A 25,358-nucleotide genomic window follows, 5' to 3' on the forward strand; every position below is an offset into this window, starting at 1 on the left:
TAATGAAAAAATATTAATGAACAGTGTTTGTCTTTGTAGCATAAATGAAATGAATTACATAAACACGTGAAAATGCACTGAATTAATATATATATTTAAATAATTGGCAATGCTGTTTAGTAACAGACCCCTATAAATAGTAGCTTCGTCATTATTAAACAATTTTTAATGGAGTGTAGTATAATAAGAAAATTACAGTATATTATTTATTACATTTGTATTAATAGCAAAGAAATAATAATAATAATAATGAGAAATAATAATAAATACATAGATTTATATAGACATTTATAGCTCATATACAGTTAATAATCGCAGTTAATAATTACAGTAATAATTACAGTTAATAGGGATACAGTCGCTTTATATGTATTTGTTGTCTTTTCTGTTGTATCATTGATCCATTCCCAGTGCCCTCAATCCATCCTTTTTGCTACGTATTCATATTGAGTTTTCTATTAATAAAACCTTTAATAATTAGTATTTTTATAATCGCTCTGGATAAAGGATATAATCCTTTATTATATGTTAGCATCATGCAGTCTGTCCAGAATCTCATTGTTTTCCTGTTCTCACCCACTGCTCTCTCTCTCTCTCTCCCTCTCTCTCTCTCTCTCTCTCTCTCTCTCTCTCTCTGTGCATTGCAGGTATGATGATGATGATCAGATTCCCGCTGATAAGGAGCGCTATGCCAGGTAGGGCGATCACGTGCCAGTCACACAGGATAGCTACAGTTCAGCCTGGCCAAACACTGAGCCCTCTACTGGCCTCCCACAGCCCACCAGCTCCTCTGTCCTCTGAGGAAGCACCAAAAACTTTACAAAGAAATGATGAATGACGACGATCTGTCCAGTGTGATGAATATGACCGATAAACTGACCAACTGCTCCCTCAAGACTCCTCTGATAATCAGCCTGACTCCTCACATCACATATCACATGAGGGTCTAAATAGTTGCCTTCCTCTAATCTTCCGTAAATTACCTTTTTTTTGATTGATTAATTGTTTGATTGATTGATTGATGATGTAACTACTCACCCACCACTCTGCTCCCACCACCACCACCAGCCCCACCTGTTATGGAGAGCTAATGCGCAGCTAGCTCAGAGACCCTCCCTGACATTGTGACACCCCCCCCCACACACACACACGTTCACGCTGCGCGCGATTGGTAATCGGAGAGATGCTTTGATTAAACACACTTCTGTTCGTATGGATTACCCGCCCTTCATTATTCACTCTCGCCGTTCATAATTTATGGGGCGCTCGCAGCCGCAGTGTGTTAACCTGGCCTCCTCACGCACGGATAAACGCCGCGCTTTCGGCTCTGTGCCGCTTGCCCTCTGAGTCCGGACGGGCAGAATTTGATCGGTGTTTTGGATCTTATTGATCCTGATTAGGGTGTATTAATTCAGAATTCTCTGATAATAATTAGTCTAATGAATGTACACTATGTGTCCAAATATTTGTGGACACCCCTCCTAATGAATGCATTCAGCTACTTTAAGTTGCACAAGCTGCCATTTCTGACAGAGGTGTGCAAATGTGCACACACACACACATATAACCCCACTACACTAGCACCCTCTGCAGCAGATCAGAAACATGAGCCTGTTGGCACCATGCTGCCTAAAGCTACGTGTGTGTGTGTGTGTGTGTGTGTGTGTGTGTGTGTGTGTGTGTGTGTGTGTGTGTGTGTGTGTGTGTGTGTTCTGGAGGGGTATAAAAGCCCCCCAGCTGTCTTCTCTGGAAAACCTTTGGGTTGGGATGCACTCACTAACGCTTTTGTGGCTAATTGCAATCAAATCCTCACAGCAATGCTCCTTCCAAAATCTCTAGAAAGTCTTTTTCCCTGGAAAGCAAATTAAATTCAGTCTAATTGAATCCAGTCCAATCGAATCCAGTCTAAATTAAATCAGTCCAATCGAATCCAGTCTAAATTATATCAGTCCAATCGAATCCAGTCTAAATTATATCAGTCCAATCGAATCCAGTCCAAACTAAATCAGTCCAATCGAATCCAATCCAGTCTAATCGAATCCAGTCTAGTCGAATCCAGTCTAATCGAATCCAGTCCAGTCGAATCCAGTCTAATGGAACTCAGTCTTATTGAATCCAGTCTAATGGAACTCAGCCTAATTGAATCCAGTCTAAACTAATCCAGTCTAATGGAACTCAGTCTTATTGAATCCAGTCTAATGGAACTCAGTCTTATTGAATCCAGCCTAACCGAATCCAGTCTAACCGAATCCAGCCTAACCGAACTCAGCCTAATTGAATCCAGCCTAAACTAATCCAGCCTATACTAATCCAGCATAAACTAATCCAGTCTAATGGAACTCAGTCTTATTGAATCCAGCCTAACCGAATCCAGTCTAATTTAATCCAGTCTAATTGAATCCAGTCTAACCGAATCCAGTCTAATTTAATCCAGTCTAATTGAATCCAGTCTAATCGAATCTGGTCTGGTTAGGGATATTTCGAGAGGATCTTATATACTTTGGGAACTGTGGGAGGGGTTTGGATGGATGATGAGGAATCTAAGGAGGGGTATGTGGGGGATGACGGGGAGGGTGAAGAAGGGGAGTTCAAGGAGGAGTAGGAGGGGGATGAAGGTGAGGGGGTTGATGGTCATCACACAACAAAGGGGGAAGGTGTTGACTCTCTGCAAGGGTGGGCGACTATCAGCACTTTCCAGAGGGGGTATCACCATACAGTCGGCAGTCAAACAGACAAAGAAGGAGAGTGACCCCTTCAGGCCGGCAGACGAGGAGTAGATGATCTCCATAGAGACAGAGGAGTAAGATGACCATTTGCTAACTTTCTACATGGCTGAAGCCCTGAAGAACTGGGGTCCCACAGTGTTGCAAGCCCCCGTTTGCATTAGTGCAGCTGATAGGGGGTTAAAAATAGGCCGGTAATCATTTTTTCTGACATTTGATTTGACAAAGACTTTAATTAAAGCATCTCTCCTTTTATCAGCTCGTGTTTTTATATCCCCAGGGTTCCAGTTTAAGGATTTCGTGTAGCTTTAGCCCTTAATGTGCTCTTTAATTATCCCTCACTGATGCGGTCATGTAAAAATCAAAGCCCGCTGCTCAGAGCTGTCGCTCTGAGGGCTATTACAGCGGCCCTGACACACACGCTTCCTACCGTCGCTCACTCTTCTCCGCTGGAGCTCACTTAATCATAAAACTTCTGAATCACAGCGTGTTCTCTAAAGAACCTGACGAAGAAAAGGACATTGACATGTCTGGACGGGACGTCTTTTTGGGATGTAGAGGCTTTTTTTTATTAGGAGAGGATCGGTACGTTCCTTAAAGGTGCTGTAGAATGTAGATCTGCATGGCTGAATAATGCACACTGCACTGTTACAGGTAGACCTTTTCTGGAAGGTTCCTCAGACCACCTCAAGAGGTCCACCCACAGTCTCAAATTAAAGAACCTCCTTTATTTTCTCAAAAATCTCAGTGTACTGGAGTAATGAGAGTTCGTTACATGGACGAGACAAACCCTGAATCTCAAACATCCAGCAGGACCAGGTCAGAGATGGAAAACAGGCCAATTCCAAAACCTCACAACTGTTACATCACAGTCTAGACTCATTTATATATAATATAATGCTAATATAATATAATAATGCTAATAGTGCAAGTAGTTTAAGCATGAGTCGAGACCCGTGTGGTATTTCTTTAAATTGGGATCAGTGGGATTCGACCCCATGACCTTCTGAAGGAACCAAGGATCTCCCCAGATTAACTACAAGACAATGCCGTCCACTCACCTAGACCTTTAGGCCCACTCTCAACACTGCTGACCTGTTATCACGTGCTTCTAAGACCCCCATCTTTCCGTTTCTCCGTTCTCAGAGAGAACCACAGCGAGATCGAGCGGCGCAGGCGCAACAAGATGACGCAGTACATCACAGAGCTGTCCGACATGGTGCCCACCTGCAGCGCGCTGGCCAGGAAACCCGACAAGCTGACCATCCTGCGCATGGCCGTGTCGCACATGAAGTCCATGAGGGGGACGGGGAACACGTCGACGGACGGAGCCTACAAACCCTCCTTCCTCACCGAGCAGGTACGCGTGCCGGCCGGTCGATGACTAATGGACTGGAGCCGGGCACTCACCGTGAAATTCAATCATAGGAGTCTTCCAAAACCGATGTTTTGCGTCTTGCTGACCACAAAGCCGTGTCCGTTCAGGTCACTGCGGAGTAAACGTGCATTCCAGACAAACGAATCAGAGTGGGGGAGTCATACAAACCATGAGGACGGTTCTTAAAAACAGTGTTGCTCATCTGTAGCGTCTGTCCGGTCAGCACAGTCCGTCATTTCAGACCCTGTTATAGACATCAGGGGGGCCGGTGCTGAAGCTGCTGTTGTAAGATACTATTTTGAGTACAGGGAAACTATCGGCTGCTGCATCGCCCCAGATAAATTAAGATTTTGATATTATATAAATATATATATATAATTTTATCCATTTTTTGGGATTTTATTTGTTCCAAATCATTTATTTTATTCAGAGCATTTTTATTGGTCCATTCTTCCAGAATTATGTACACAGTGTACAGAGCAGCTACAGGGTTCAAACCATGGACTTAATGGAATAATAATAATAATAATAATAATAATAATAGTGTTAATTGAAAAAAAGATGACAAATAAATAAATAAATAAATGTGATTTTTACTACTGCTACTGTTACTAATACTACTGTAATTATGTTTGATATTATATATATTGATACTATATCCAAAATAATAGTAGTATTAGTAGTTATAAAAATCATATTTATTTATTTTTTTGTAACCCTAGCATTAGCATGCTAGTAGTTGTAGAAATCATATTTATTTATTTGTCATCTTCTTATCAATCATATATATATATATATATATATATATATATATATATATATATATATATATATATATGTGTGTGTGTGTGTGTGTGTGTGAGTGTAATCAGACAGATCAGTTCTAGCATTAGCATGCTAACAGTCTTTTTCTTTTTTTCTCTCCAGGAACTGAAGCACCTGATCCTGGAGGCCGCTGATGGTTTCCTGTTCGTGGTGGCGGCGGAGACGGGCCGGGTGATCTACGTTTCGGACTCGGTGACCCCCGTCCTGAACCATCCACAGTCGGAGTGGTTTGGCAGCACCCTGTACGAGCAGGTCCACCCAGATGACGTGGACAAGCTCCGGGAGCAGCTCAGCACCTCGGAAAACTCCATGACCGGTGAGAGCCGCTGTTCGGTGAAACATGACCTTACAGGGTATTTCATACTAACACAACAACAACAACAACAACAACAATAATAATAATAATAATAATAATAATAATAATAATAATGGTAATAGTGTTGATTGATAAGAAGACAACAAATAAATACATAATTATGATTGCTACAACTACTAATACTACTATAATTATATTATATTTGATATTATATAATATTATATATATATATATATATATATATATATATATATCGATAGATAGATAGAAAGATATATAGATAGATAGATAATATATCCAAAATAATAATAATAGTAGTAGATCATATTTATTTATTTATTTACTTGTCATCTTCTTATCACATATGTGTGTGTGTGTGTGTGTGTATATATATATATATATATATATATATATATATATATATATATATATATATATATGCGTTCATATGACCATCCATGGAATGAAGTATGTGTGTTATTAGCTCCACCTAACCTGTAGAACTAAGTAGTTCCATAACCCCAGACTGTTTGTCCATCTGTTTCTCTGCATACTTTGTTAGTTAGCCCCCTTTTCACCCCATTCTTTAATGCTCAGGAGCCCACAGGACTGACCACCACAGAGCAGATAGTATTTGGGCGGTGGGTCATTCTCAGCACTGACACTGAACTGACCTGGTGCTGGAGTGTTAGTGTGTGTTGTGCTGGTACGAGTGGATCAGACACAGCACAGTCCTGTGGGGTCCAGGAGCATTGAAGAACAGGGTGGACGGAGGGTAAATAAGGGATATTTTTTGCACCTTTTTTACAAGATGATTTCAGACAGTGGAACCAATAAGATGAGAAATATGAGGTTAAGGGGTAAAAATGACAAATACAAACAATGATGTCTGGAAAGGACAGGAGACAATAAAGTACATGTGGAAGAGAAAAAAGAGAAGGAAGGGGAAATGTTGGCACTGATTCTGTTTAGTACAGTGTGTCTTTATAAATAGGCTCTTTTTACAACTTTGAGACTTGTTAATTGTCAGGCTCTCAGGTTGAGCACGACTAGCACTGATGTGGTGTCAGCATCCTGTGGCAATATCCTGTGACAACAGGATCACATATCTGTATATATATATCTCGTCTATATATATATATATATATATATATATATATATCTCATCAGAACAGATAAAGCAGGAGAACATAAATCCAGTAAAAAGGAGAAACAAGAGCTTCTCATTCTGAAGAAAGAAAGTAGTGAGATCTTGTCGGTGAGCTAGTCTGAAGAACAGAGCTCGGTTCCTCCAGGGTTCTCCTGGACGCCCCCCAGTCCAGCCAGCACAGCGTGGAGGATGTGTTCAACTCCATCAGCAGCAGCAGCAGCAGCAGCAGCAGCTCACCTGATTCACCATCATTAAGCCCTGATTTACCACCAAACCAGGTGTTGACTCCATGAGGAGAACTTCTAATGATGAACACAGTGATGGAGAACCACCACCACTTTCTGTAGGAGTGTTATTATTCGTGTTTATTCTAGTATTGGTATATGAACACTTACTGCCCAGATAAGCAGCTTTACAATTGTGTGTGTGTGTTGTGTGTGTATGACATAAGGTCAAAAGCAGTGTTGTACTGAAGATAGAGCCTCATATTATATCACATGGGTATCAAACACATTCGACAGACTGGAGCAAATACTCTCACTTCAATTCACTGATGATGGAGCATAAGACCGCAGACTAGGGTTCGCCCCTCTTTCAAAATACTGCCTCTCTTTTGCCTCAGAATCCTATACTGACATCACATACTGAATTTATCAAGCTGAATACTGTAATAAACTGAAAATGGAAGCATTAACACGCTGACATAAGGCAGATGTTCAGACACTCATTGCACACATTTGCTGTATTGAGAAATGCCTCATTTTTTAAGACACCACTGAATCCTATTGAGTCCAGTTGGAGTTTTATGGGCCGTCACAGGCCTTTTCAGTACGTGGCATAACTCGGGCAGAGCTGCCTTATCAAAATATAGACTTTATGAGCTGCAGTGAGCTGGAGTTAGTTCCCACCTGTACTGTCTGAACAGCGGCCTTCCCGAAAAAAGTCTATTTCTGTTGTTTTATTGCCTGAGAATATGAAAATCTGACTGAAGGATACGAGGCGTTACGGGAATCATCACTAGAGGGCAGCATAATCACACCAAACCCTGCTGTCTCCTCACCTGAAGCCCCCCGCAGCATTCCCGCTTCCCCAAGGCGGCGCGTTTTCCTCTTTGCTTTAACAAGGTTATGCTAATGTGCTTAACGAATGAAATGAAGTACACGTTTGGAATCATGCAAATGAGGCCGTGCTCGACGGCTCCAGTCGCTTCTGTTCATAACTGGGCGGACTGGCAGGTGGGGTCTTACCGGCGGGTACCTGAGGGGGTCCTGTCACACGGCTTCATACCAGTGCCCTGTGAGGTGTTGCCTAACATCTCCGACTGCACTTGCAAGCTAAGCAGGGATTGGGGAGATGAGATCAGATCAAACCTGATATAAAAAAGGAGTAATATTGATCACGGCTGAATCTGCTTTATTGGGGCCTTTTTTAGGAGCCAGTCTCACTGGCTGGACGTCCAGGAGAGCATAACTGTCCTTTCTCTCGCTCTTGGTGGTTAGAATGGGCCTCGCTTCCCTGCTCACTGTCCCTAGTTCACTAGTGTGTGTGTGTGTGTGTGTGTGTGTGTGTGTGTGTGTGTGTGTGTGTGTGTTCACTACCACAGATTCACTACCACGCATTTTTTTTTGCCCTTTAAAAAAAAATAACAATAATAATAACAGTAACCCTATTTCAGGATAGTTAGGTGAACATAAACAGTCAAATTATTAGAATAATAATTATTATAATATTTTAGATACATTTCTTTTAGGTATTTTAGATCAAATTAATCACAATAATTAAGTGAACAGTAACAGTCTAATTACAAATGCTATTCCTTCATAATTTTAAGAATTTCTACATTGAAACAATACAAATATATATTTATAATATTATTAGCATATTAATACTACTACTACAACCAAATAATAATAATAATAATAATAATCTTAATAATATGAATAAAAAGATAAGATAAAAGATATAAACTCATGTAAAATATTTTGGGTTCCAATAAATAAAATATGTAAAGTTATGATTCGAAAGCATTTGACAAGTATTTGATGTAATTGCTGATAAAGCAGTAAAATATGACTTTATGTTCAACAAATTATTCTGAATTATTATTATTATTAGTATTAGTATGGTAGTAGTAGTATGTTACAAAATATGCCAACTGCATAGACTGCATTTCCCAGGTATCCCTTGTTTGTAGCAACGTAAACGTGATGATTTTGCGTATATATTAATTCTGTTAAAACCATATATATGAATTTGTAATAATTTTTGGACAATTTAACATTTTAGAAGATGCAGCTCATCCCTGTTATTTTAGCACAGGATGAAACACTGATTTATCTTTTGCTTGTGAAAGAAAGGATGAGCTCTGCTCTTATTGGCTGGTTTACAGCCCTGTGATGAGCCTAGCACAGATACCCACTCGCCTCCCTGGGTTTGGCCTCCCTGCCCAGTGCCTTTGAGCTCCCGTTCCTATGTGTGGTCAGCTCTGGTCTCAGGTAGTCGGGTCTGTTTTCAAGGAAGTGGACAATGGAGAGAGGAGATGGCAAAAGTCAGTTGGCTAGCGTTAGCCTTTAGCCTAGCGTGGCCTCCTGTTAGGTCCCCTTCTGCGGATGCTGGCTCAGGAAAAGCCCCGGTCACGAGGCCTGGTTCCCGTGGCAACCTGTAAATCCCATAGCTGGAGGTGCTTAGCTGCTCTCTAGTGTCTCCTGAATATTTTTTTTCAGCTGTGACTAAAGCTTTCTCAAGTGGGTGGGGTTTATGTAAATTTTGGGAGTGTATAGACTGTGATGTAACAGTTTGGGGGTTTTGGAATCGGCCTGTTTTTTCAGCTCTGTTCTGGTTCTGCTGGATGTTCTTCTGAAGGATGATCCATGTACCTGATTCCCATCTAATTCCAACCCTACCAAGAGCGTGGCGGCGGCTCGGTTTACTGGTGAAGTGCTTTGGCTGTGGAAAGCGATTCCAGTATAGCTTCCCTGGCGTCGATGGGAGCGAATATCTGGGAAGAGTGGCGTAATCTGGTATGCGCAATCTTCGTGATATTTCCCCAATCCGCAATCTTCGTGATCTCAGAGATGTCATGAGACTGCGTGAAGGCTGACTAATTTCATTCGATGCCGAGATTCGAGCTGGCGCTCGCTGTGAAATTCTATTACGGGAAAATTCGCCCGAAACAAAAGTCAACATGTTTTTCTGGCTGCGGTTCCTTTTTTTTCGACCAGGCGGCTGGGTGTCCGTTCACGTTTCTGAAAACCCTGGTCCTCTGCCAAATGGAAGTGCTCGCAGTGTCACAGCTGATTATATTTGATGGAGATTGTTTCTGGTGGCCCAGTTGTCGCTGTAGCTCAGTAATTAAGGTTCAATTAAAATGAGACACGGGAGTAGATTCTCGGCCGGTGTCCTGCTGATGCTTGGAGGGTTATTAAGGATCGTTCTGAATATCTGCAGAAGTCTTGTCAAGAGACCAGCCTTCGTTCCCTAAATCCAGACCAAGCAGCCGTTCAGGAGATGGTCAGTACAGGTTCTTTAGCATCTGTTGACCAGAAAACCATCCAGACGTCTCAACATCTCCATCTAATATCAGAGGTTTGACTGTCTGGAGCTCCACCTTTACCTTTAGTACAGCTTCCGTTGTTTTCAGGAGACACACCTCCTACCCAAAGCACCACCTCACCTCAGCTCCTCAGCTAAACATGGGGTGTGGAGGGTTCTGGAATCTGCCAGACAGTTTTTTTTTCCACCCCCCGAAAGTCCAGACGCAGAATCTTAGCATTTACTGCTTCTCGTCGTCCAAATCTTCCCAAACACATTCAACAACGTTGAGGTCTGGACTCTCGGCTGCATCAGCAGCTTCATCTGCCTGCTTCTTCAGGTGTGGTCTAATGCGCTACCACTATGTCCCAGGGGGTCACGAGTTTGAATCCCAAGCCATGCCGCTTTGCCATCAGCTGCCGGATTCTGAGAGAGCACAGTTGGCCGTGCTCTCTCTCCAGGTGGGTAGATGGCGCTCTCTCTCTCTCTCTCTTTCCTTATCACTCTTAAGCAGTGTTGGACCCGATGCCGACTTCCCATGTATCTGAGCAGACGTGTGTTAAGTCCTTAGCCTCCTAGCGTCGGGAGCATTGCTAGTGCTAGGGGGAGCTACGGAACGAACGGCGGGGTTAACTGGCAGAATGTTGGAGCATTTCCACCATAATCTGATTTCTAACCAGATGAAATTCCAGATCTTCCTGAATGGAAATAATTGGTTGCTCAGCTACAACAGCTACAGCTCTAGGCTCTGAGCTAACGCTAAGCTAAAGCATTCCCCTTCCCCGAACTTTCCGTTCCACCTTAAATGAAGCAGCAGTGACGCTCGGCTGCAGTAATGGACGCACTGCAACTGCGGCCCTATTTAAGGTGGAATGGAGAGTTAGCGTTAGAGCCAACTCTAGCTTTTATTTTAGCTGCTAATTAAGTTCTCAGTACCAATTTGGGAGGTCTCTGTAGGTCTCTGTAGACCTACGGTATTTTATAGACGTTCCAGCTGACCCTGGCCTCCGATCGGCTATGGACTTACAAATCTAAGAAAGGGGGGAAAAAAATGACCTCTTGTTCCATTTTCTTCTAGTAAGTCCAGATAAAATATTGTGATGTTCCTGATGAGGTTTTGATAACCTCATATTTTTCCATGATAAAATGAACCAGCCAATGTTTTTTTTCCCCTCCTTCTCCTTTGCTAATGTGCCGTCGGTGGGGGGAATGTTATGTATTGGCCTCGCATGCATAATTAATGAAGAGTGATTTTGGCCCGCCTGCTAGCTAACGCTACCTTTTCCCCCCGAGTGAGGAATGATGCTGAAATGATCACTGGAGTCTCGGTCATCATCCATCAGACAGTGTCAGATCACCTAATGGCGTACCATGCTTGACGTTCGTGCCTTCAGCCTCTTGAGGCTTCAGCCTGAGAGCTGTGATGCTGCAAGGCTCATGGGAGTCATGGATCTTGGTCCAGTACTGGGTTTAACACTCCCTCGCTGACTTCCACTCACCAGGGAATGCTGCTTGGGCCCAATCTCCCAATGTAATGTGTCTTTGACAAACCACCACCTCCACCACCCCGTCACCTCCCTTTTAAGCTCCGCCTCCTCCTACCACAAAGCAGAGGCCACCTGAACTCATCAGTCAAGGTTACCTCCTCATTGCAGCTCCACAGACGTGGTCCATACCTGCAGACGGAACCTTTGACCCCAGTTCCCAAACCTTTGCAGAATGCTGACCAATAGGACTGTATTTTAAGCCATTTAAATTTCAGCTGTGCCTCGACTAGGGATGGTTTTTAGGCATGGTCCGATCTGATCTCTGAGTTTTTCAATGCGTCTGATCCGATCTTTGTGTTTCTAGAACTAATCCAGCCCCGAAACTTGGATAAGAATCCACAACAGTAAACTGCAGTAAAATCACTATTTCAGAAAATCAGACTAATATCTGATCTAATTAGTTTGGAACAATGTTTTAAACTCCAAAATCTGATTGACTTTTCTGACCATTCAGCTCCCAGCTCCTTTACTGCTCTGCAGTCTGATAACTTAGCGTGTGTACATTAGCATTAGCATTAGCTGTGCCTTGACTAGGTGGAGTTTTTCCAATGCGTCTGATCCGATCTGATTCTGTACTGGATATGATCAAACAGAAGCAAAGCTGATGTCTCGAGCTCTTCTTCATTCAGTCTTGTTGAGTTTTCATCGTTCCCAAACACGACTCTTGGCTAATGAAGATAAATCTGTCATATTTTGTTCATTTTTGGTAATTTCTTTTTTATTTAGCATTCCCCCCATGAAGGACCCCATTATCCCCTTGTCCTTTCATCGGCTCCACTCGTGCAGAAAGTGGCTGCTGCCTAAATATTTGGCTTGGCCGTTGTTTGGGCCCCGGGATATTTGCTGTCTTCGCTGCTTCGTCCCTTTCTCGAATAATAATGATCCACTTACACACCGAGTCGCGGGAGGACAGTAGAAGCTTGTGTGCCAGTCAAGCGCGGGGCGTCCATTTAGAACATAGAAAAGTGTCCCGCACATGCCGGGAACTGCTACCGGAGCGGAGGGTATGGGTTCTGCTTGCGGAGATGCTAATGAGCGGAGGAGATGGCCAGGCTGCAGTCTCGAGAGGCAGAGGTTCCTCTTTGTTCTCAGAGGCCTCAGCGGGCTTGGATTGGACATCCTCCTCCCCAGTGCTGTCACCAGGGTCACCCGATCTGACAGGCCTGGCCACATCAGGCTGATCAAACGAGGCAGTAACTGGAGAACCGGTGGGGGGGGGTGGCAAGGCCTCTGAAGGTCCAACAGGTCCAACTCTATGGGCCTCCCTCTCATTAGTGCAGAACTTCCACGGTAGTTTTGTGGTACCGAATATCTAAATCAGATCAGGGACGGGCCGCCGGAAAGTTTAGGAAGGTACCCAGTGGACCAGGTGTTTGATGGCTGTGATTGGGATTGTGTTTCTGATGTTCGTAAACGCATACACTAAATGGACTAAAGTATTGGGACGCCTGCTCATTGCTCATTGTTTCTTCTGAAATTGAGGGCATTAGAAAGAGTTGATTCTGCTTTTGTTGGAGTAACAGGGCAGGGAAGGGGATTCTGGAGCATTGCTGTGAGGAATTTTATTGCATTTAGCAATAAGAGCCTTAATGAGGTCGGGATGTTAGTGGGGGTTGGAGTGGGTCAGTGATTTACACTTGGTCAGTTGTCTCCCCAACTCATCCCAAACAAAAGTACTGGATGGAGTTCCACCACCGTCCATCATTCCAGAGAACACAGTTCTTCCACTGCTCCACAGCTCCTCAATGCTGGGGGGCTTTATATACCCCTGTAGCCCACGCCTGGCATTAGGCAGCATGGTGCCAATATGAGAGTCCCATTATATTAGCAACACTTCTGTACAGGGATTAGACAAGCTGTGTGTGTGTGTGTGTGTGTGTGTGTGTGTGTGTGTGTGCATTTGCACATCAATATCAACAGTGTGTGTAGATGTGTATGTTGCATTGCAAGAATCTGTTACAGAATCAGATGATATTCGTCCTTGTGGCCCATTAAGTTCTAGTATTTCCAGCTGTGATGCTTATTCGGGGTCAGATCGGTAAGAAGGGTCAGTCTCACAAACAATATATTAGCAATATTAGCAATATTAAATGTAGTTTTCATATCTGAAATTTCACATTTTTACCGCGAGATTTTTGAGTAAATATATTGGCCATTTTATTTAATAATAATAATGTAATAATAATAATTTGGGACAAAAGCTAGTAAATCTTTTATTTCTTCAATTATTTCTGTAATATTATTCACAAATAGACACTTTTAGTAGATAAATACACTTAAAATAGATTTTAAATAAGTGAATTATTGAGAATTGTACTATAATAATCTCAACATGAGAAATATTAGATATTTAGACTGCATTTAATAAGATTTCACTTGCTATGATCTGTCTTTTTTTTTTGCAGTGCATAGTTGGTCATTTGCCTCCCAAACACCCCCCCTAACATTTTGAGTCATGAGGAAAATTCCTCTTTACTCCATTGGCCTGTAAAAGAGCCTGGCGACGTTCACAGATCCAGTAACTGGAGAATCAGGAGGGGTGAAAAGGTTGCGCTGACTCGATGATGTCCAACACGAGGTCACGCAGGTTCAGCCAGTGCCCCCCCCCCCTCATCCTCACTTGCCAGGATCTCTCCTTGCAGGAGAGAAAGAAAGCAGGAGGGAACCTGCTCCAAAGCAAACCCCCACCTGCAGCGCCTCTTCCCTGGGAACGGTGGGCTCCGGCCATTCCAGCGCGGGACGGGCCCTAAAACAACACGCCACCGCGTTAGAACACTGTAAACACGGCCGCTGCTTACTCATCCCACTCCAAACAAAAGGAAGGGCTGACGGACGATTGCCCTAATTTACCGTAACTTCCCTCATGGTGTTTAATGTTTTCGGCTGCAGTTTAGAGTGGCAGTCGGGCTCGGCTCGGCTCTGTGGTTTCTTCTATGAGGTCACTCCGGCTAGTGTTGCACAATAGCAGTTGTTGTTTGTTTACACCCGCCGCCGCCGTCATCTCGTTCGTTTGGAGAAATCAACCCCGAAACGATGTCAGATCTGAGACGCCTGGTTTCGTTTATGGTGAACCGTATGGCCCCTGCCCTGCTGCCTGGGCTTCTGGACTCAGCGTTGCTGTGTAACCTGGACGAGGGCTTCTCTCCAGAGCGTTCTCCGTTTAGGCTGTTTGGCGATAAGCTCGTGTTTTTGTGTTGGTTGAAATCGGCTCCGAGGCACAGTTTGGGAGGTCTCCGGAGCTTAGAAGCTGTTGAGTCAAGTACAGTTCATCAGCAGTGGAATGAAGAGGTCGAAGGTCTGAAATTCCTCCTTAATCCGAATTGTTTTGCATCTTGGAAGCGTACTGTCCTCCCTCATCATCGCTTCCCCAGAGATGACCTTGTTGTTTACCTGACGTAAAGAACTGAATTACAGACTTCATCCCCAAACTCACTCGTTAGTACTCACCCCCATCGCACTCACCCTCTATAGAGAGCATCCTGAGCAGCTGCATCACTGCCTGGTTTGGGACCTGCACAGCCTCGGACCGCAAGACCCTCCAACGCATTGCGAGGGCGGCTAAAAGGGTCATCGGAGTCTCTCTCCCCTCCGTCATGGACATTTACACTGCCCGCTGCATCCGCAAAGCAACCAGCATTGTGGATGACTCCACCCACCCTTCACACAGACTGTTCTCCCTCCTGCCATCAGGAAGAAGGTACCGCAGCATCCGGTCCAAGACGACCAGACTCTGCAATAGCTTCTTCCCACAGGCCATCAGGTCATTGTAGTGTACGCACTTGCCCTGCTGAATAGTCCAGGTCTTGGTCATGCTCGGCACACTGGTCAATCAGCTTGGTTATGCTGGTTGATTAGCATGGTTGTGATGGTCAAACAGCTTGGTGGTGTTGGGTCAGTCAGTGTGGTCAAGCTACTCCACTAGCTTGGTGTTGCTGGTCATGCTGGTCAGTCAGTGTGGTCATGCTATTTCACCAGCTTGGTGTTGCTGGTCATGCAGGTCAACCAGCATGGTCAAGCTTGGTCATACTGTTTCTTTAGCTCTGCCAGTTTGATCAGTTAGACCATCTAAACCATCAAACTCCCAACAAAAATGTACCCTATACTGGTCAAGATCTAAACTGGTCAACCTAGCTTGACCAGCTTGAGCTAGCCAGGCTGCCTCAGCAGTTTGGAACTGTTGAGTTTTACATTCCTGAATTTACAGGTCAGCCTGTACATTTTTTCCAGAGCAGAAATCCTGAGCTAACTGACCACTGAAGTACCCAGGCACATCCCTACTGGATAACCAGCAGTACAGGCCAGTTAGCCTCTCTGCGAGGGTCGTCACATCGTCGTTATTTGTGGAGAACAGTAATGGCTCGAGTGCTTCCAGAGACGATGGCGTCAGCGGTTTACTATGGAAAGACTGTACGGGAGTGTAATGTACCCCCTGGGGGGCTCGGACAGCTGTCTGCAGATCTTTTTCTTTTTCTTTTTTTTAAGGGTCCTCTGTTTTGACCACATTCTCTTATTAAGTCCTTTTCAGCTAATTTGTTTATAGACATGACTCTGGGCTTAGATCATAGCTCGCTGCTGTCTCGCAGCTATCTGTATCACTGAGCAGCTAAAGGAGGTGAATCACCCCACGACTGCTCCTCCTCCTGGCCAGGAAACATGTCGGCTTGCTTTGGAGCTTTGGCCCCTGTGCTCTGGGCCTATTAGCTGTACTGGAAATGGGTTTAATCTGGGATGTGTTTGGTTTGTCGAGAACCTGGTAAAGAACCGCAAACCTCAGAAGTTACGAGGTTATGAGGAAGACATGAGGCTGGCAAAAACAGCATATTTGAAGTCCTGTTCTCTTCACAATATGGATCCTATTATGATATTACTTTGTTTTTCTGGGGTTAGCTCAGAGAAGCTAGTACCCAGTACAGTGTTTGTTTGTTTATTTATTTATTTTTACATATTAAATAGAAAAAATAACGTTCTGTTCAAATAAATTCATTGAATTAATGAACAAGATAACTTTTGATCCACTAGATCAGAGCTCTTCAGATCTGCACCTCGAGTCCAGATTCCACTGCTGGACTTTGAAATCCACTACGTAGCCGGTCAAATCTGTTAACTTTTCCCCCAAATCCAAAGCTGGACACAGGATATAAGGTCCAGATTTGAAGACCTGGGCACTGGAACACTCTCTCAAACTCCATCTCGAACTCCAGCCCTTACAAACATGCACCCACTCAAGACCAGCTTTTGATAGAAGCTGCTTTCAGATGGTCAGGGTGGTTGAAAAGCTGGTCATCCAGGCTAAAACACACTCTGTGCTGGTAAGCTAGCTGGTTAACCAGCTCTAGACCAGCTTAGTGTAGGTTGCATTTGATTGTGGTTTTCTTGCTGGTCATACTGGTCAACCTGCTTGGTCTTGCTGGTCTTGCTGGTCAACCTGCTTGGTCTTGCTGGTCATGCTGGCCGACCTGCTTGGTATTGCTGGTCTTGCTGGTCGTGATGGTTGACCTACTTGGTCTTGCTGGTCAACCTGCTTGGTCTTGCTGGTCATGCTGGTCAACCTGCTTGGTCTTGCTGGTCGTGATGGTTGACCTACTTGGTCTTGCTGGTCGTGATGGTTGACCTACTTGGTCTTGCTGGTCGTGATGGTTGACCTACTTGGTCTTGCTGGTCAACCTACTTGGTCTTGCTGGTCATGCTGGTCAACCTGCTTGGTCTTGCTGGTCAACCTGCTTGGTCTTGCTGGTCATGATGGTCGACCTGCTTGGTCATGCTGGTCATGCTGGTCGACCAGCTTGGTTTTGCATTGTCATGCTGGTCGACCAGTCTGGTCTTGCTGGTCATACTGGTTGACAGCTGGATTTTCTGGGCCTTAGCTGGAGGAGCTGTATGTGTGAACACAAATGTCCGGATCAGTTGTACCGGACACTCCCCAGAGTACCAAAAAAAGTTTCTGCAGGTGTCCTGCATGGAGCACTACAAAGGCTCAGCCCCTTGCCTACGGAAAATCGTTTAGTACACCCTGGTTGTTTCTGTTGTTGTTGTTGTTGTTGTTTACAGTCTCTCTGTAATTGGTCTAAATAATCATGTATACCAATACCAATAATGAATTAATAATTAATTACAAATAATTACATTGCCCTCACATAATGCATTGTACTGATCTGATCCTGTTGTTTTGTTGTGTGTGTGTGTGTGTGTGTGCGCGCGCGCACTTCAGGTCGGATTTTGGACCTGAAGACAGGGACGGTGAAGAAGGAGGGACAGCAGTCCTCTATGAGGATGTGTATGGGCTCCAGACGCTCCTTCATCTGCAGAATGAGGTCAGTAGGTCTGTCCATCACCAGTCTCGAGCAGAAGGTTGCTGGTTCAGTTCTCAGCCATGCGTTTCAGCTTCCTCTACCCTGCTCACACAACGGCAAACGAATCTACACTAGAATCAGGAGCTTTGGGACGGCAGACAGGAAGAGGGTCCCGGAGTGTGAGAGCAGTGAGAGTGAGAGTCCCACCGCCTCCGTTCATAAAGTTCCCATGAGCTCTCTCACGTCTCTCTTTCTGGAGCTCTGTGAATGAGGTAGTGATGAACACAAACTGTCCAAGTTCTAGTTGCCGAGATACAGCCCATCCGTCGTCATGCCAACAGCAGAGGCAGCCGTGATTGGTGCAGGGAGTTCACCTGTCGCCTGTGAGCGTTTTCAGAAATAGAACAGGGGTGAATAAAGTAGTGTGTGTTGTGTTTGCTGGGTGAGATGTTGCACCTGGAGACAGAATCCACAGTGTTACCCCTCCTTAAACCCTGCATGAACCTTAGCGTGCTCCTGAAAGTAGACCATGAGCTGTGTTTCTCAGCCGTCAGGCCCTCAGGCCCTCAGGCCCTCGGTAATCATCAGATATGCCCTCATTCACATTCATTTATTGGCGTCTGAATAAGTCGCACTGAGTGTGCAGCAGCCTTCGTTCTGCAGTAACCCATAATACACTTGCTCACGTGTGTATATGTGAGTGCGTGTGTATGTATATTGTATGTATATATTAATAATGTATAAATTATATATAATGTTGACTGGATGTTTTTCAATACATCCAGTCTAATCGCAGTTTAGTGCTCTAAGAATCGTGAGCTGCAGCCTCCTCAGATCTGTCACAGCGTGTCATATTGCTGAATGTTTGGCAGAGGCATCACCATGGCAACTGCAATAGTCGTTTGGTTCTCAGAAACACAGTATTGATCTTTAATTGATCATTTGTATGTAAAGATTGGTGGTAGACTGATTGGTGGTTCATTTTGGGTTGTGTTTAAAACCCGACCACTAGAGGGCAGTGTTGTACTCTCTTCAGATCCTACCACTGTTTTGATTGGATCAAAAGTATTAGTGGTTTAGTAGTAGTATTTTTTTTCTCCAATATATATATATATATATATATTGGAGAAAAAAAATACTACTACTAAACCACTAATACTTTTGATCCAATCAAAACAAAACAAAACAAAACAAAACAAAAAAAATAAAAATAAAATAAAAAAAATAATATATATATATATATATATATATATATATATATATATATATATATATATATATATTTACAATTAATATAAACAGTTCATGACAGTAGGTCACATCAGCAGGTTCTTGCCAATACACAGCCATATAGTCCATATCCAACTTGCGTATGTGGTTTCTGTGAAGTTCATGACCCTCTGTGGACTCAGAGTGAAACTGGCTTCTATCTGAGGAAGTGAAGAGCACTTTCGGATTTCCTTCCCTTTGAACTCTGCGTGAACTTCGGCGTGTTCCTCAGAGAGGTCAGAGAGTTGAGTTGCGTTTCCTGGTCACCTGGTCTGAGTCGTCTTCACCTGGACTGGAATTCCTTTACCTTGTTTTTATTATTTACTTTCTATTTATCCCTCTGAGAGTCATGGCCGAGAGAGGCAGCAGCCCATACCTCGCTTCCACTTAACAGACGAGACAACCCCCCCCTCCCAAAAAAATAAAAATAAAATAAAATTCATAAATAAATAAATCAATTATTTATATATATATATATATATATATATATATATATATATGATGCCATGAGGCCATAGCAAACAAGTAAGTTGGGTAATTGGCTTTTCACAAATGTAGGGTAAAAAAAATATTATAAAAAAAAAAATAAAAAAATAAATCAATGAATGAATTAATTAATTAAAAAAAGGTGTAATAAAGGGTTCCGTGATGCCACAGAAAACAAGTAAGGCGGGTAATTGGCTTTCCAAAGATTTAAGAGCTTAATAGGGTAAAAAAAACACTTTTAAATAAATTAAAATAACAATAATAATAATTATTATAATAAAGGTGCTATATAGGGTTTCGTGATGCCATAGAAAACAAGTAAGGCAGGTAATTGGCTTTTAAAAATTTAGGAGATTAATAGGGAATTAAAAATAAATAAATAAATAAATAATAAAGGTGCTGTATAGGGTTCTTTGATGCTGTGATGGCGTAGAAAAGTCAGATAGTTGGCTTTCCAAAATGTAGGTTAATAGGGTAAAAAAATTAAATAAAAAATAATACAAAAAAAGAATTAATTAATAAATAAATAAATATTGTAGCTTGGTGCTACATATTAGGGTTCCTTGCGGGATGTGATGTGAGCATGAAGGACCACAGGAATCTCAGACACGGTTCTTCACTGAACCACAGTTGGTTCTTTTGTGCCGTCACTCTAAGAACCCTTTGCAGAACCTTTAGCTCTATTAGAGTGGAACCTCTACTAGACTGTTTGTGTGGACCCTCTGAGCTGCGACGCACAGAATTTGGGAATACTTTCAGCGACTCAGAGTGAAACTTGCGTCGGGTGGAAAGAATTCGTGAGGTTCTTTTTGAAGACCTAACGAGGCTCCGTCCCCTCTCATGTTCCCGAAAGAAGCCAACGAGCTGAGCTGCGTTTCTCAGCTGCATGGTCTTTGTCCCCCGAATCAAAGTAAGCAAAGTAAGCTGTTTTTGGAGCTTGTTTTGTTCGCTGGATGGTTCAGATCTGGAGTGAAATTCCTTATTTACCCACAGTTCAGTGCATCGCTCAGATCCCGTGAGCTGTTCATCATCGTCTCGCGAGCTCTCCTGTCTGAACCGTGTGTGTGTGTATGTATATGTGTGTGTGTGTGTGTATATGTGTATATGTGTGTGTATATGTGTTTGTTTATGTGTGTGTGTGTTTGTTTATGTGTGTGTATATATGTGCGTGTGTGTGTATATATATGTGTGTGTGTGTGTATGTGTTTGTTTGTGTGTATATATGTGTGTATATGTGTGTGTGTGTGCGTGCGTGTGTGTGTATATATGTATGTGTATGTGTGTATATGTGTGTGTGTATATGTGTGTTTGTTTATGTGTATGTGTGTATATATATGTGTGTGTGTGTATATGTGTGTGTATGTGTGTTTGTTTATGTGTATGTGTGTATATATATGTGTGTGTGTGTATATGTGTGTTTGTTTGTGTATATGTGTGTGTGTGTTTGTGTGTATATGTGTGTGTGTGTTTGTGTGTATATGTGTGTGTGTGTGTGTGTATGTGGTGCTGTTTCTGCTTTTTTTCCCGACTCGCCTCAGCATGAACTAATCGCAGCCGGCAGTGTCAGCCAGGAATGTGCGTGCGTCTGAAGTTTTCTATTTGTGGCTGCTTTAGCAAAATCGAAACAGTGTGTCGAAGGTTGACAGCATGCGTGTGTGTGTGTGAGTGTGTGAGAGACAATGTGTGCTGACAAGAAACACACAGCCAGGGTGAGTCGAATCTTTCAAAACATCCTCATGGCTGCGTAGAGCAGGAGTTATTAAAAAAGCACACTGGATTACGCAGCCCTTTCCCTTAATGCTTTCCGACGTCGGGAGCGAGCTGCAGGGGGACGGAGGGACTGCCGAGTTCTGGTTCTGCTGTTTGTTCATGTTTTGTCCCAAAAAAATTCCACATGCCTCGCGTCAGTGAACGCTGAGCAACCTCGGTGACTCCGCTCTTGAGGGATTGAGTGACGTTACCTCATCAGACGCAATGGAGGACTTTTCGAGAGGGTGGGGGGGTGTGGGGTGGGGGGTGGAATTATACCCCTGCAGCTTTAATTAGAACAGTTCGTGGACCTTTCCTTGGGTAGCACTGGACACTGGATGCTCTTAAGAGTCCTTCAACAGAACAGGGTTCACTTTTCAATGTTAGAGTCAAATTTCTTTTTATTATTAAATATTTTTATATATATATAATAATTAAGGACATTTTCACAAAACATAAGCTTTTTATTTGAAAGTTATACTTTATGTAAACAGGGACACACGTCATCCAAAATTCTTAGATGCAAAAACATCCTCTATGTATATTTTTAAACAAGAACTACAAACAACAAAACAAAACATCGATTTAGTAATGTATATTTATTATTGTTCTACAATATATACATTTTATTATATATATATCTGTGATGTCATTTAAAGCAGTAGCACATTAACTGTAGACAAAACAAGTTTGTGTGACGGGGGGGGGTGGTAAGTCAAACAAAAGACATTTTTACAAAACATAAGGTTTTTATTTTAAATAGTCCTATATAGTAAATAGTAATATATTCTATAACAGTTATATATATATTTAATGAAATATATTTTATTATAGGATCTATATTTATATATCAAAGATTCAAACTGTATTGTAAAATGTAAAAAATACAGATGCATTCTTGGCCATTTTCATACAGTGTAAAATATATATATATATATATATATATATATATATATATATATATATATGTCTTTTGGTACTAATAAAAATAATAAAATTACTAATAAAATTGATCACTCAGAAATAGTAGGAATAGTATTTTCTGATGTTTTAGATTAACTAGAAATTGAATGAATAGCTTTAAGCTTTGGAAATTCGCTCACTCAGCACATTTTTTTTGTGCTTAATGCATCTTATCAAACGCTGTGGATGCAAATGCCGCTCATTCCGCTTAAAAGCACAGGGCAGCGGGAAATCTAATGTCACACCATCTCCAAGAAAAAGCCCCTGATCGCCAACTAGAGGCTTTTTAAATAAAATAAAAACGAACAGAACAGGGTCCACTTTTCAAGGTTACAGTTATTTTTGTAAATAAACCCACAATATAAAAATAATAAAAATGTATATATATATTTTTAAACAAGAACTAAAACATAAGAAAAAAACATATTTAATAAAAAGCCTCAAGTGTTTGTGGAGGATGAATATATATATATATATTCATCCTCCACAAACACTTGAGGCTTTTTAAATAAAAAACCCTGAAATGCGAATATTTTTTATGTTTATGATGAAATATTATGAGAGTAAATAAAATCGGGTACTCGGGACACACTTAAGTGTTAAAGGCCAAACCTAATCACTTAATGATATAATGTTGTGTAATTGCATTAAATAAAATCCGATGAGGCCTGTAATGACCTCTGAGAGTCACGGCAGATGTGCTACAGCTCTAATCGACGGTGCAGTCTTGCTCTTCCTCCACTGCTGAGTGGATGTGGCACTGTGTTGACGGCTGGAATTTGCCGGAGTCCGTCTGAATGACTTCACTACGACACTTCAGGTCATTAATTTCACATTTGATAGCGGCCTGAGCTCTCTAATGCGCTGCCGCTGAGGTCGGGTTCTGTAAGCCGAGTTTCAGATCTACTCCATCACAATTCAGACTGACTTTAAGCCGTCATCAATCAAACCGGTCCCTTGGCGTTTGGGGCGTTTTGGGCCGTTCGTGGTTTAAAGGCCGCGAGTGAAGCTGTTTCAGCTTTGATTTGAGAGGCAAAAAAATGAAGCGCATTAATGTGTGTGTTCTGCTCCTCAGGTGCGGCAGTGCTCCACTGGACCACATCTCTCTCAACCGTCTGTCCAACATGAGGAAGAGGTACAGGTAAGGATTCACACACACTCTCACACTCACACACACACTTTCACTCTTAAACATAACAATATTGATGTAGGTCCTCCATCCATCAGTTCTTCCACTGCTCCACAGCTCAATGCTGGGGGGCTTTATACCCCTCTACTAGCCCTTGCACGCCTGGCTTTATTAGCAGCATGGTGCCGATAGGGTCACATGGTTATCTGCTGCAGAGTCCTATTCTATTGGCAGTACTTCTCTACAGGCACAAGACAAGCTGTGTGTGTGTGTGTGTGTGTGTGTGCATTTGCACATCCGAGTCAGCAATGGGTGCAATTTCAAATACCGGAATGCATTCATTAGAAAGGGTGTCCATAAATATGTGGACATGGATAGTGTATATGCAGGTAATTCTACAATGGAAAATGTGCTGCATTACATTTAAATGTATACACTGTTTCTACATGTGTGTGTGTGTGTGTGTGTGTGTGTGTGTGTGTGTGTGTGTGTTTGTTAATACAGCTCTGTACCACACCACAAACCTCCCTGGATGTTACCACGAACCAGCCTGAATAATATTAATCTGATTATGCTGATAATGATCGTACAGTCGTGTAAATGACTGGCCTGATTACCATAATCTGATTAAGGTCATAATTGGAATAAGCATAATCACATTACCACACCTAGAGTCCCGCTCTCTTATTCCATTTATTTAGTCTTGGGAATGATTTCCACTCAGAGAGAGCCTTAATGAGACTAATCAAGCTTGATGGAAATAAGCGTAGAAAAAAAGCCACACACACACACACATACACACACACACAAACACACACACAGTAATGTACTTAAATCATAGCAGGGGATGTGGTGAGCTGTGTTTGATGAATTTAGTAACACATTATTTTTGTCTGATGTGCCTAACAACTGTCAGCACATCTCGGCAACTGTAACTAGGTGGGACCATTGCAGTGGAAAAGCGCTGCACAGTGTAATTCTTACTTTGCAGTTCCTCCATTTACCGACATAATCTTAAAAAGAGAGAAACAGAATAAGTGTAATAAAAATATATATATAATAATAAAAAATATATTAATATATATATAAATTCAATTAGATTCAATTACATTTTATTTATATTTAGCTTTTTACAACAAAGCAGCTTTACAGAGATCCGGGTCTGAGCCTCTTTTGAGCAATCTAGTGGCAACAGTAGTGAGAAAAAAACTCTCTCGGGTCAAGAGGAAGAAACCTTGAGAGGAACCAAGACTCAAAAAGAGGAACCCATCCTCCTCAGGTCGACACCGGATCATAATAATAAAAATCAAACGGATAAAAATGACAATTAAACTAAACTGAAATAAGAAAAATAAAAAGGTAAATGTGGCGTAAAGCGTGAGATGAGATGATAAGGTCCTGCAGGTAAACAGTCAGAAGCAGAGTCCTGCAGTGAGGTGAGGATGAATCAATGCGAGGCCTCAGAGCAGGATATATATATATATATATATATATATATATATATATATATATATATATATATATATATATATATATATATATATACTAAAGTAAAGCTAAATACAAGAAAAACACAAAAGAAAGAATGAGCAGGCGTCTCAATACTTTTGTCCATATGGTGTGTTTATGGTTATCCATTTGCGGCCACTGTCCTGTTTTCCTGATCTATGTGCCGAAAATGCTGCATTTATCCCACTTTAAAGCCCTGAAACACCAGAATTAAAAGCAGCTCTGGTTGCCTAGCGTTCTAGAAGGTATCCATGGCGATCAGTCAGGAGGCAGGAAAACTCCGCCCACACCAGTATGCTGGTAATGAGTTACTACAAATTCTTCCCTCTGAACAACTGGGCAGCTGAATGTCTATTAAATGTAACTGAACTCTTGAGTTGTTGAATGGGATGTAACCCAATACCCTTACCCCACCTAAACCTAAACCTTGGATCAAACCCTAAACCTAATCCTAAAAGGGTAAGGTTATAGTCAGGGTTAGGGCTAGGGTATG

At 42.3% G+C, this 25,358-nt stretch overlaps 1 protein-coding gene across 8 annotated transcripts in view; it reads left to right on the top strand.

The window, feature by feature from the left end:
* Window positions 1-25,358, top strand: part of arnt2 (aryl-hydrocarbon receptor nuclear translocator 2) — a 92,425-nt gene that overhangs the window by 19,582 nt on the left and 47,485 nt on the right. For 5 of the 8 annotated variants that reach the window (XM_072660787.1, XM_072660786.1, XM_072660788.1 and 2 more), the window contains exons 4-8: window positions 648-695; window positions 3,870-4,083; window positions 5,029-5,242; window positions 17,679-17,781; window positions 23,303-23,368. In XM_072660787.1, the coding sequence (XP_072516888.1) occupies window positions 648-695; window positions 3,870-4,083; window positions 5,029-5,242; window positions 17,679-17,781; window positions 23,303-23,368 (645 nt within the window). The remainder of the gene's footprint in view (window positions 1-647; window positions 696-3,869; window positions 4,084-5,028; window positions 5,243-17,678; window positions 17,782-23,302; window positions 23,369-25,358) is intronic. The other 3 variants (XM_072660791.1, XM_072660792.1, XM_072660790.1) reach the window with 1 other exon arrangement.

This window comes from Salminus brasiliensis, chromosome 17 (assembly GCF_030463535.1).
Source record: "Salminus brasiliensis chromosome 17, fSalBra1.hap2, whole genome shotgun sequence".
NCBI lineage: Eukaryota > Metazoa > Chordata > Actinopteri > Characiformes > Bryconidae > Salminus > Salminus brasiliensis.